Source organism: Lycorma delicatula, chromosome 13 (genome assembly GCF_047948215.1).
Source record: "Lycorma delicatula isolate Av1 chromosome 13, ASM4794821v1, whole genome shotgun sequence".
In the NCBI taxonomy this organism is placed as follows: Eukaryota; Metazoa; Arthropoda; class Insecta; order Hemiptera; family Fulgoridae; genus Lycorma; species Lycorma delicatula.
The window spans coordinates 45904000-45918138 of NC_134467.1; the positions used below are offsets into that span (position 1 = coordinate 45904000).

Below are 14139 nucleotides of genomic sequence, written 5' to 3' on the forward strand. Positions count from 1 at the left end.
TTGCTGTAATCACGGAGGCCGGTATGTTCCGGAATGCACGGGCGCTGATCCCGTCGACACCCGGGGCCTTGTCGGGGCTTGTGGCCTTAATGGCTGCGGAAACTTCCGCTTCAGTGACTTGGTCAATCTCTAGAGGGGCGTCCTCCACCTGTGAGAAATAATCTACAAGAAAGGATTCCACCTCGGTTGTGTGCTCGTCGTTCGGGGAGGGAGGGGGGTTTGGAGTGAACTGCTCCTCCAAGGTATCGGCGAATACCTCGGCCCTCTCCGCCTCCGAGTATGCAAGAAAACCTCGCTGCCCCACAACCGGATGGCGAGGCTTCTTCCCTTCCCGCAGTCTCCTGTTCAGCCTGAACACCGAGGAGATGTCGTCAGAGACCGAGGCGAGGTATTCGTTCCACGAATCCTCTCGATGGCTTGTCAGCAGTTGTTTTACCCTGTCCGTTTGATTATAAAAGGCCCGCTTATCAACGGGGGACAGGGTGATTCGATATCTCCTCCTCAGTCGTCGTTTCTCCGTTATGGCTTCGGAGATATGAGGAGGGAGGTCGTTTCGAACAACTGCTCGAGTTTTGGCCGATGAGCTGCCTGCCAGGGCCTCGGTCATTGACGACGTGACGCGCCCGACAGTGTCGTCGATTTCCTCAGGTGTGTTCAGGAGCTCAGGATTTACCGGCCTGTACTCCCGCTGGAGGGTCTCGTAGAACCTTTTCCAGTTAACTGACCTTCGGGGAATAGGCGGGGGATCTCGGCCACCCCCTGCCTGACCTAGTTCCAACAAGACAGGGGAATGGTCTGAGCTGAGGTCTTCTATCGTTTCAATCATGAATGGGAGGGTACCCCCCCTTCATGACTGCGATATCCAGCACGTCAGGCCTAGGTCAGCGATGCACGAACGTGGGCACCTCAGGGCCTACGACGACCAAGCGGCGGGCTCTCGCCCTTTCGTACAGCAATCTGCCATTCGGATTTGTCAGAATGCTGTTCCATGACACGTGTTTGGCATTGAGGTCGCCCATGAGTATCATGGGCCCATCCCAATTTTCCAGCACGGCATCCAGATCTGCGCCGGTTACCGCGTCGTTCGGCTTGCTATAAGCCGAAACCAGCCGATACACCGTGCCCAGATGCTCCACATGCACACACGTTTGCTCCATCACGTTTGTATGAAGAACAACGCGCGTATGCATGTGGCATCTGTGGACTAAAACCGCAGTTCCACCAGAGGTGCGAGATCCGGGTCGAACTGGCCTATCCGTCCTATATGTAAAATAGTTCCGAAGGGTCAGTTGCTTGTTTGGGTTCAAGCACGTCTCAGACAACAGTATCACGTCTATCAGTAGATCCTCGGCCAGACGGCATAGTTCCTCCGTCCGGCCTACTACTGAGTTGGCGTTCCACTGCAAGAGTCTGAGGGTGGGCCTAACCATACCTGGACAGTACAGCCATGAGGCACTCTATTAAGGACTGAATACAGTCCTTGAGAGATTTTGCCTGGAGCAGGCGTGGCAAAACCATCATGATATCTGGCAGGATATCCTTCACTGTCGTCTGCGACAGGAAGTCCATGCCAGTGGTCTCCAACGGGGTAGCCGGTTTCGGATTGCCGCTGGAGGTGCCTTTTGGCGCGGCCGCCCTTTTGGTGGGGCGCGGGGCCACAGGGGCCGCGACTTATATTGCTATACTACATATGTTGTGACGTCACAGGCAGGCGGTAGAATTAAATAAATGAATTACATTTAAAGTGTAAAAAGATAACTCGGTCTGGCTGGATCGATACAATAAAAGTTGGTGTAGCAATATTAATTAACCGCATTACAATGGATGTAGTATTAATAACAGAAACTAACGAAAAATAATTCTTCAACCACAAGGAAAGAAATATTTCCTTTTTTGTGGTTCAGCATAAAAACAAACGCAAAAAAAATTATGTCATTTTAGATTATAAAATACTTTTTCAATATGAATTGTTTTGTAGAATTTTTTTATTACTTTTATTTATAGTCGCATTAACAATTAAAGTCATTAGCGACTTATCAGTGTAATATAACTGTCCGGTAAATTTGTAATCTTAACAAACTTAGGTCGACTATATTCCTGCTAGTAAAGTCAGTTATTTTTACACGGATTTGAATACTAGATCGTGGATACCGGTGTTCTTTGGTGGTTGGGTTTCAGTTAACCACACATCTCATGAGTGGTCGACCTCTCTTTTCTATTAGTCTGTGGAACCATCATAAGGTATTACTTCAGAAGATGAATGAGGATGATATGTATGATTACAAATGAAGCGTAGTCCTATACACAGTTCTACCGTTCCTGTGATGTGTGGTTATTTGAAACCCTACCGCCAAAGAATACGGTATCCACGATTTAGTATTCAAATCCGTATAAAAGTAACTGGTTTTACTAGGATTTAAACCTTAGAACTCTCGACTTTGAATTCATCTGATTTGCGATGACGAGTTAATCATTAGACGTGCTCGGTGGACTAGGAGTGGTCGATCTGAGTCTGTTCAAGGTTCAAGACTACACGTTTACCGCAGATATTAAGATATTAATTGCAGATATTATTTACCGCAGATATTAAGGTACATTAACGCAGATATTAATTAGTCGCTTATAGCTTTAGTTGCTGATGCGACTATGGATAGAAGCATTAAAAATAGAGAAGAAATTAACAAAAATAATGATAAACATAAAATAAAATTTTTTTGACGATCTGAATGGAATCATCCCGTTTGAATTTATATATATATATAATCTCAAAAACATGAGAGTAATTCATAATCAATGCCCAACATAGACTACTTAATATGAATTGATCAAAATTTATATACATGTTCTTTTTATGGTGTAAGTGCACACTAACAAAGGATTTTTTGAAAGTCCGAATTTAAAGGGTTAAAATGGAGTAACAATGAAATTTACGATTGTTTTAATTTCTCGGTAACAAATGAAGGCAACTAGATCTTTAGTGTGTGTAATCTTCATGAGAATATTTAAAAAAAAAAAAAACATTTTTAATTCCCTGTTTAAAGGGTTAAAATGGATTTTTGAATTTTTTTAAAAATCCAATAATATTTTTAATTTCTCTATAACAAATGAAGATGATTTTTCGTTTATATAATCATAATGTAAATATCAAAAAAATAATATTTAAATTTATTGAAATTCGACCTTTAAAGGGGTGAAAAAGGTAAAAACATTTTGAACAATGATTGCAAGCAACTTTTCTTCATTTTCGACTATACTAAACGAGATATTTAGTATATTTGAATCTGAAAATACTCTTCAGATAAATATCTAAATATTATTTAATTATTTATCATTAAATATGAAAAATATAATTTTTGTTTTTTTTTATTTCAGTTTTTTAAGGTGTTGATTGTGTACGGCGCAGCGGCTCAACCAACACAACCATTGGTACTGTTGCTGTATGACTGTCTGCACATGTTTTCGGTTACTTGACTAAAAACATATAAAATAAAATTAAAAAAAAAAAAAGTTGACCGCAACAGGAAATGTAAGTAACCATAGAGCACAGGTGAAGACGTGATGAGGTTGCTAGTGTATATATATATAGATATATTATGCATTTTTTATCTAAGTATAATCTTGACGATAATAAAACCACAAAATAATAAATAAGAAAAACTTTTCCTGTATTATAAAAATGTTTTTAGTGTTTTATGTATCTTACTATGTATTATAAATGTGTATTTGTTTAATCACCATTGCATTATTATAAGTTTTATTTAGATAAGTTTTTAAAGGATTCTATAACGTGAAAAAAATGATTAAAAACACCGATATATGTGAAGATATTAAATCGTTAATACATTTAATAATAACTCTCAATTATTGTGAATTGAAAAGTTTTTTAGAAACTTGTAATAACATTTCTGTAATTATCAATAGTTGTTGCGGTTGGATGAAAGCATCGCCATTGCATTTTGCAGCTTCAATAAGTTATAAACACGATGCAAATAAGATAATAATTGATATTATAAAATTACTTATACAGTATAAAGCTAAGGTAATTATAGTTCTTTATTGTTTTGAATATACTTTTAGTAAAAGTATCCTATACCTAGTGGTGAATGCGTCTTCCCAAATCAGCTGATTTGAAGTCGAGAGTTCCAGCGTTCAAGTCCTAGTAAAGCCAGTTATTTTTACATGGATTTGAATACTAGATCGTGGATACCGGTGTTCTTTGGCGGTCGGGTTTCAATTAACCACACATTTCATGTATGGTCGAACTGAAAATGTACAAAACTACACTTCATTTACACTCGCACATATCATCCTCATTTATCCTCTGAAGTATTATCTAAACGGTAGTTACCGGAGGCTAAACAGGAAAAAGAAAAAGAAAGGTCATATCTATTATTATAATAGTAAATATTAATTACACACGCACACATTCTCAAATACCTCTTGATCCGTTCTGGTATCCTGATATTCATTGCGTGATTTCGCGCGTTTTTTGAACTTTAATTTGACCGTTGACTTTTGACTATATGCCTAGTATTATTAGCGTATCTGTGCTCACCCGCGGGTGTATCTATTTCCGATCCGTTAGCTTCGTGGTGCAGGCCGCACCCGTTACCTTCGTAACTTCCGCTCTTCACCGATCTTCCTACCCGGATCGATCGATTAACACGTAAGTAGGCATCTGCAACCGAAGGTTACGGGCAAGTAAGCAGAGCAGTTAGTTAGTGCCGTGTGCTATTTCGGGTCGTATGCAAATCGATCATATAAATACGCGAGGTCGTTCTTTGACCCGCTAGTATTCATGAACTTTCCCGGGCCGTGTAATCCTATAAATAACGGTGAACCGGTCAATTCCGACGATCTTATCGCGAGAATACATGATATCGCTTATGAACAAGCCGCCGACGCTTCTGATATTAGACGTGCCGATCGACAGGCAATTGCTGCGGTATAGTTTTTTTGCAAATCTTTACGTTTTAGGGTCCGACTAATTCACATACACCAAAATTTACGTACGTACATATAAAAAAGAAATGTATATACTTATATTTGTCCTACTGCTTATGGCCTTTTATCTCGAGATTAATCGAACTGATTTTCTTCAAATTTGACTAAAATATAAAATATATACTGGGCATTGATCATGTTGTTTTTATTTTCCCGTCTAGATAGCGCTATATCTCTAGAAGGGAAAGAATTTAATCGATCCAAGTCGGACATATGCGGTTTTCACCGGATCTTAAGGTTTGACACCTAAGGAACCCATTAGGCCGGATAGAAAATTTCCGGATGTTAATATTTGTATGTACGCCCGTGTGTTCGGTATCGGCCTCTAAATCACCGTATACAGAGTGTTCCGGGATGTATTCGCCGAACTTCAGGACACCAAAATGAGCAAAAAGGTTCATATCGACATAACTCCTATTTTGCTTTGAGAAGAAAAACGAAAACATCTTCTGGACGCCATTTTGTGATTTTTAACAAAAAACTTATTTCTCAGTAACGGGTAAATCTAATTTACCCGTTAAATTTGGAAAATCTGTGACTAATGTCGTATTCTACAAAATAAAGAAATTTTAAAACGTCATCTTCAAAAAGGCGGCCATATTAATTTCTAATATCTGTGTAATTGTTTATTTTATCAAATTTTTACTTATTACAAAATTTATTAAGCATTTTATTTTGAACAAAATGACACCTTATTTGTAAAAATCCGTTGATAAACAATCGAGTTATTGCAGACAATCAATCTGGCAGTACTCTTGCGCATTGTAATACAAACCAATATAATTTTTTGCCTGTTTTTATTTTCTCCACTAAATGTAGTAAAAGATTATTAAAAATAAATAATAATAATAGTAGATTTTTAATAGTAGGACTTATAATAGTAGCATTTTCCCGGAATGCAGCTTTAGCTGCTCGAGAGGAAAATCCTACAACTGTGTTGTCAGCTGTTTTTTCTAAGTTAATTAGTCGGGTGGGGGGACATCACGAAGAAAAACAATTTCTATTTTCTTCACAGGCATTTTAGGGAAAATTTTATTAAAACAATTTTTTTACCAACAATGCATATATATAAGTAATCCAGAATTTTTTATAAAATCAGCTATTAAAATTGAAATATGTGTTTTTATGTTTTTTGCTCTATCTCCTTTCGGTTTAAATATTTTTTAATAGTTTTTGAAAGCGTATATTTCATATCAACAAACGTCAACAATTCTTTTTTAATTATATACCTCGTATCTAAAATGCAGGAAGGTTTTTTGAAAATTTCCTTAGGCAAGGTTGCAGCTGCCTACTTACGTGCTACTCGCTTCCGCCACGAGCTAGAGTACGAAGCTAACGGAGAGGTCATATCTATTATACCCACCGGGTTGGTCTAGCGGTAAACGCGTCTTTCCAAAATCAGGTGATTTGGAAGTCGAGAGTTCCAGTGTTCAAATCCTAGTAAAGCCAGTTATTTTTACACGGATTTGAATACTAGATCGTGGATACCGGTGTTCTGTGGTGGTTGGGTTTCAATTAACCACACATCTCAGGAACGGTCGAACTGAGAATGTACAAGACTACACTCATACATATCATCCTCTGAAGTATTATCTAAACGGTAGTTACCGGAGGCTAAACAGGGGGGAAAAAAAGGTTAATTGTCTGCAATAACTCGATTGTTTGTCAACGGATTTTTACAAACAAGGTGTCATTTTGTTCAAAATAAAATGCTTAATAAATTTTGTAATAAGTAAAAATTTGATAAAATAAACAATTACACAGATATTAGAAATTAATATGGCCGCCTTTTTGAAGATGACGTTTTAAAAATTTTTTATTTTGTAGATTAAGATTTTGTAGTCTTAGATTTTCTAAATTTAATTAATGTAAGTCTACTTGTTCCTAAGAAATAATTTTTTTGTTAGAAAATCACAAAATGGCGTCCAGAAGGAAAATAAAACTTATGTCGATATGAAGCTTATTGCTCATTTTGCTGTCTTGAATCGGTCCTGAAGCTCGGCAAATACGTTCCCGAACATTCTGTATATATACAGAGTGTTTCTAAAATGGTGGGCTGGGTATACTCTTTTGGATTCTACTTGTAAAACTAAACAGAAAATATCCTAAGGAAAAATAGTATTTCTCCTTCGTTCTCCCCGTCCGCTATTTCGTTATTTTTTATAAAATGTATATCTCAAGTTCGGATAGATGAATCACATTAATATTTGGTAAGCGTCTTGGTAATAAAGTTTTAAACTTAGTAAAAAAATCAGGAATTAAATAACTTTGCAATTTACAAAATGGCGGCCATGTTTATTTTTCAATCCGTTATATTTCAGTAAATATTACTTTTATCAAAATTTATATTATATACTAAAATATTAAGCCTTTTATTTTGAACAGAATGACATTTTATTTTTTTAAATCGGTTAACAAATAGTCGAGTTATGGGAGAAAATTGATATAATTTTATGTCATAATTATTAGGTCTATTATTGTGAGAAAATTATTACTTAATTTACAATACTAGAATTAACAATAAATAAAAAACGATTAATATTTCATCGAATTGAACATAAAGTGGAAGATGTGAAAACGGACACAAAAATAACATAATTTTATTAATTGTGTAAAACAATCACTGAGAGCAAGGTGGCAAGGTGACTGGACGGCTACCATTGATAAACTCCGGCAGATTAAAGATTCTGTGTTGCCATGGGACTCCTCGTGCAGAAAAACATGACCTGAGAAAGTAGTCCTCTGCCGATTGCAGATAGGACATACGAGGGTCACACGCAACTGTGCGCCACATATTAGATTGCATATTATATATTGCATATGTTTTTTATGCTAGAAGAGTTTTTAATTTTTTTTTTTTACTTTCAATTTTAATTTTTTTGGTTCTGTGTTTTTGATTTTGTTATCCGAGTAGGGAGCCTTTTTTACACTACCTATCGGAATTAGTTAAATTTTATATAGTTTCCTTTTTTTTTTTATTATTTTAACATTTATATTTTAAAGACTCCGTCTGTGATATTAATTTTGAGTTTTATTTCACTTTTTTAACTTTTGTTTTTAGCTTAGTTTCAAATTTTTATTACATAATTTATATTAGTTTTAAACTTTATTAATTTTGCTATTTTAGTTTGTAATCTAGTTTTAAATTTATGTTACATTTTTTGTGGTTTTCAGTTTTCTTTTTAGTCCTTTTGTTATCCGAGAATGGGCCCTTTACACCCATCTCGGACTTTGTTAAATTCTTTCACTTTTAATTTTATTTTAGATTTTATCTGTGATACGAATTGTAAATTTTATTCATCTTTTAGATTAGCTTTATTTTCTTTTACTTTTTTATTAAAAAAAAATTCCGGGCGATGATAACGCACAAGCGTTTTACACCCCACAAAAATAAAAAAAAATAAAAAATAACATCAATTTTCTGCCATAACTTGGCTATTTGTTAACCGATTTAAAAAAATAAAAAGGTCATTTTGTTCAAAGTAAAAGGCTTAATATTTATGGAGATATAACGGATTGAAAAATAAACATGGCCGCCATTTTGTTATTTGCAAAGATATTTAAGTCCTGATTTTTTTACTAAGTTTAAAACTTTATTACCAAGACGCTTACCAAATATTAATGTGATTCGTCAATCCGAACTTGAGATTTAAATTTTTATATAAAAATAAAAAAAATAGCGGGCATTGGGGAAAACGAAGGAGAAATTACCATTTTCCTAAGGATATTTTCTTTTAGTTTTACAAATATAATTTGAAAAAGTATAGCCAGCACACCATTTTAGAAACACTCTGTATATTTAGATAGCCGATAACACTCACGGTAACATAAGGGGATTACAACGCAGGATCACACTTCTAAATCGGTTCAGCCGTTAAGCTGCTACAGTGGAACAAACAAATATAATACAAACACCTTAAATACATTGCAATCATTTTTGGGCAGTCATGTAAAAATATACTTTTAAACTTTATTAATAGTAAGTTTAAATCAATAAGGTTGATAATATGATCGTTGTTTTTATGATAATCAGATATTATATTTAAATATTTATTCTTTTAGGTAGACTGTATCGATAAATTTGGAAGAACTCCACTATATTTTGCTGCAAAAGCTGGTTCTGCAGAAATTGTTAAACTGTTCCTGGATGCTGGAGTATCACCGAATACAGAAGTTGTTAGAAAACATAAAGATGCTCCTGCTTCATTACCCTGCATTCATAATGGAAGTTGTCCAAACGAAGAAATTGTTTTCGAAGACGTACGTATAACACTGTTTGACAAAAATAAACTTGTTTAATGTTTCTCTAAGTGTGATACCATTTCTTGAATTGCTTTTCTGCGTACATTACAGATCTGTAAATATAATTTTTCTATCACCTTTAGTTTTAAATAAATTACGCAACAAAAAAATTAAAGGAAAATATAGTTAAAATCTGTAAAATTTATAATTTTGCTTGGTCATACCTGTGTTAGAATGATTTTGCTGATGCTTTTCTTTTATAAATAGTCTTAGGCACATCCCGAATTAATGTCAAACAGTAATCGGCTAGCATGTTAGTATTCCATTTCCCTTTATAGCGGCTTTCTAGCACCTAAATGTCTTGGTGGAAACGTTCACCTTGTTCGTCACTTACTTCTCCAAGTTGTCTGGGAAAATAGCCAGATATGAGTGGAAGAAATGTATTTTTAAAGATATATTACATCCCATAGCTCTGTATGAAGTAAAAAGTTGATTAACAATATCGCGGTAATTGTCGGATTTTTGTTTGCCGAGAAAATTTTTGCAAACGTCTTTAAATGGTATTAAATTTACTTAGGGAAAATAATAATAGTATTGTTTACTTGGATATAAAATTTATCAAAAATTTTAATAATTATAATTGGTTTGCTTGGCATTTTTCCCGCCACCACCTCATTTGGTCACTCTGAATGAATGGGTATATCATATCTTATATAAATATGTTTACATATGTGAAAATTGTTGCATGATGGATCCTTATGTGCCCACAGTTGATCAAAAGTGTGTAAAAGTAAACATTCCTATGAACTGTGTGGAAGTTTTTTCTACATAATCAAAAGAAATTTTTACATAGTTTTAAAACAATTGATGAAACTTTAATATAATGCTACTGACCTGAAATCATAGAACAGTCAAAACAATGGGTTGTAATCAAGAAACTTACTCCAAAGAAGTTGAAAACTATTCCATCAGCTAGAAAGTTGATGATCTTTTGGGATGCTCATTGTTTATCTTTATTGACTTTCCGAAAAAGGGTATATTAATAACCAAGTAATATTATACATCTTTGCTCGAATCTAAATGAGTGAATAAAGAAAAATACTACAAGATTTGATGCAAAAGGAGGTTCTCTTTCACCATGTCTCTCTTCTGTGATTATAACAGCAAAATTATTTGAATTACACTACAAAATTCTTTCACAACCCTTTTAATTGTTAGATGTAGCATCAGTTTTGAAATTATGAAGAAATAGCTTACCGGAAATTCTTTTATACAAAATGGTGAAGTTATTGCCAAAATATCTCCTATTTTAAAGACTCTGATAAATGATAATATAAGGATGAAATCAAAAAACTTGGTCATTGTTTGACTAAGTGTTAAGATTTGAGAGGAGGTCAAGAAATAAAAATAAAATATTTTTCCTGAAGAATTTTATCTTCCTTTCTACACTCCTTGCAACACAATTGTAGATCCAAAAATATAATGATAGATTCTTTTTACTTTTAATAAAAAAAAAAAAAAAAAAATAGTTAAAAACATTATTTAATGTACTACACAGTGTTAGAGATCAGCTAATGAACCGGTTGAATGTATATATTAAAAGTTATGGTTTTATTTGCAATAAAATTGTAATCTACTTTCTCTTTACTTTTTGGTAATAAATTAATTTTATTTGTAAATTTTTTTAGTTGGATTTTCCTAAGCATTTGGGTCGTACACCATTACATGAAGCAGTAAGTGGTGGTCACTTGTTTTGCGTTCAGTTATTGTTGGATAAAGGAGCTGAAGTAAATGCTAAAGATGAAGAAAATTTGATTCCTTTAATACTAGCCATTAAAGGAACAAAAGATTGTGATGCTTTGACTGCTGAACGGTATTACTTTTTAGTTTACTATCTATCGTAGTTAATAGAAGTTAAAAAAAATCAATTTAATATAATGTTTGGAAAAGTATTTTTAAAATGTTATGCTGATAGTTTGAAATACTTAAAAAGAATAATTTTTAGGTGCTGTAACCAGCCATTAACACAACATATGACACTTCTACAGAAAACAGATACGCGTGTGAAAGTAATGAAAGTAAATACCTCTGTTATTATAAAATAAATACATTTTTACCTTCCTAAAGGATAATTATTAAGTAATAACAATAAGATGTATAAAGTTTGCTGATGATATGGTGATTCTAATTAATGGTACACACGCATCTCAAAAATTGTTAATAGCAGTCATTAAGAGAATTAGGAATCTATGTGATATTTTAATGACTCTAAAAATAGTTTTAAAATTTAGAATTAAATAAATTAATTGAAATGCCAAATTTTTTTCTAAAAATTGGGGACTTTTACATTAAAGAAGGCTTTCTGTGACTTTCACGCTTCCAGAAATAAACTTTAGGCACTGATTACTCAGAATTACAAATAAAATCTGATTTTGGGGGCTCCCTTACTCCAGGGAGAATATTTGGATAAATTTATGTTAAAAAGTAGCTCCTAAGTGGTAATACTAAATTTAAAAAAAATAATTGTTTAAAAATATTGAAAAAATAAAAATATATATCCATAATTTTAAATAAATTCAATGTGATTTTTTAGGAAGGGGTGAAAATGTTTTTCCAATTTTTTTTTTGTAAATATAGTAGGCATAATAATGAAATATTAATACGTTTACATTTTAAATACAATAGGTATTATATATCAAGCTTTTAACTACTAAAAAATTCAAAGAATAATCTTTCGTCACAGACTATAGGAAATGAACGGGAAACATTTTTATAGACATTTAAAAAGGACCATTGATGTAGAAAATATTCATGTAAACTCTCTTATTGACTCTTCTTCTGAAGTAAGAAATACCTAGAAAAGAAAAAATCTCTAGTTGTTTTTTGGGGATGGGATGAATGTTAAATTAAAGTATTTGGGCAGTTTGATAAAAAGGGCAAAGAAAAATTTTTCAATAAAATGCTCCAGTAAAATTATCAAATTTTATTTTGGCCAAAACACCCTCCATTCTTTTTTCCAATTTTTCCTAAACCATGATATAATAAATACCCCTGAGATGCATCTTCCTATCAAATTTGAAGAAAATTGGTTAACAGAGTCCAGAGTCCAGAGTTATTGATCTTTTAACAGGCCATCTTGCGTATTTATGCACTTAAAAATTCATTTATAAAATGGTTATGTTGAGCTAAGGGATAATCATTAAAGATTGTTGCTTTGCAATTCTAATATAAAAAGTTAAGATTTTTTTTTTGGTGAAATTCTTTAAAAAATTATTTTATATTAATTTTAACGCATATTAGAGTCATTGAAATAGTTCCCTTGATTCGTAGCTCCCAAATAATTATTTTTTTCTTTTAGTTTTAATATTATTACATAAAAATATAAATCTAAGAATATTACCAGTTTTATAATTTTAAGGAAATTTTTTCAATAATTATTTTTATTTTTTTATTTAATTTTATAAGATTATGTTGTCTAATTTAGAACTTTAAAAAAATTTTATAGATAAAAGGTTTATTTATCAAATAAGTTATCTGATTGTTTCACAATAAAGTGATGGAAACTTCATAAAAAGATAAGAATAATGCTTGCTTCTTAACGATTGAATTGCCAAAACCTTCTGGCAAACTTTGCAATGAAATACGTGTTAAATGGACTTGACAGGTGCAGCCAGTAGTCATGCAACATTTATATATACTTTTTTATTTTTATTTTTTTTTACAGGTATGAGAGAATAGTTACTAAATTACTTATAAATGATGCTGATGCTAATTATTTTTTTGATGAAAACTTGCAGCGCAAACACAACAATTCGGCATTTTTTCCAACAAAAATGCTTGATTCAGCAATTTGTAACACTCCATTGCAATACGCGGTGAATTATGGTTCAGTTATATGTGTTTTAGAACTTCTTTTTGCTGATGCTCAAATTACAACTAAAAACAAATATGACGAAAGTGTTCTGCATGTTGCTGCTAAATTTGGATTTACAGATATTCTTTGTCTATTACTTGAATTTCCAGATTGTGATGAAGAATTGATCAATTCTCCTGATAATGTGAGCAATAAATGTTATCATAATTAATAAATATTGTATTAAAATTTATTTTAACAGCAAAACTAATCTATAAAAGTAGACCAAAAATATGTTTACGTATATACTGGGATTACTGGAATACTGTTTATAATTTGCACGTAGAGAGATACTGGGTCTAAAAAACCTAGTATTTCTCTGCATGCCTATCTTTATTCTTTATCTGGAAGAGAACCGGAAGATAAAAATTCTAAAATCTATTTCATATGTAAATTATTTAAATTTCATTTTTTAAACTGTAAATATTTTACTGTAATTCAACCATAGCATTTAAATCACAAAATATTGACTCTGCAAGAACAAGAAAAGAACCCCTGTTCTTTTAATCATGGATTTAGCTAGATAAAGTTATGCCTAAAGCCTTTTTCATATTTAAATAAAATTATTGATAAAAGAGTCATTCAAATCAAATCTGTGGTTGTTGAGAATTTTAGCAAGCTCAGTTCATACATATAAAGAGGTTTCAAAAAGTGACACAACTTTATGGAAGAATGTTTCATTCTTTTGTTGCATGTTTAATTGAGGAAGATTGAGGAAAACTCAATGCAGCAGAGAATATTTATTGTCTCCCAATACATTAGACGTGCCAGTTATACCCAGAACCAGAATGCCTTTGCAGAAGAGTATGGTGTGGATGCATCAAGTCCTCCATCAAGCGGCTGTGCAACAAATTCCAAGTGACAGGTAATGTGGCAGATGCAGCCAAAAGTGGTTGACTGAAAGTGCTAATACCAGAAAAGTTGATCGACATGCAAACTGCATATTCTGTTAGTCCCAAGAAGTCTGTGCAATGCCAATC

The 14139-nt window shown here is 33.0% G+C and overlaps 1 protein-coding gene across 2 annotated transcripts in view; it reads left to right on the forward strand.

Moving 5' to 3' along the window:
- Positions 1 to 3815: 3815 nt before the first annotated feature.
- Positions 3816 to 14139, forward strand: part of LOC142333887 (transient receptor potential channel pyrexia-like) — a 35773-nt gene continuing 25449 nt past the window's right edge. For both annotated transcript variants that reach the window (XM_075381480.1, XM_075381481.1), the window contains exons 1-4: positions 3816 to 4039; positions 9067 to 9264; positions 10935 to 11119; positions 12971 to 13304. In XM_075381480.1, the coding sequence (XP_075237595.1) occupies positions 3935 to 4039; positions 9067 to 9264; positions 10935 to 11119; positions 12971 to 13304 (822 nt within the window). In that variant the 5' untranslated portion in view covers positions 3816 to 3934. The remainder of the gene's footprint in view (positions 4040 to 9066; positions 9265 to 10934; positions 11120 to 12970; positions 13305 to 14139) is intronic.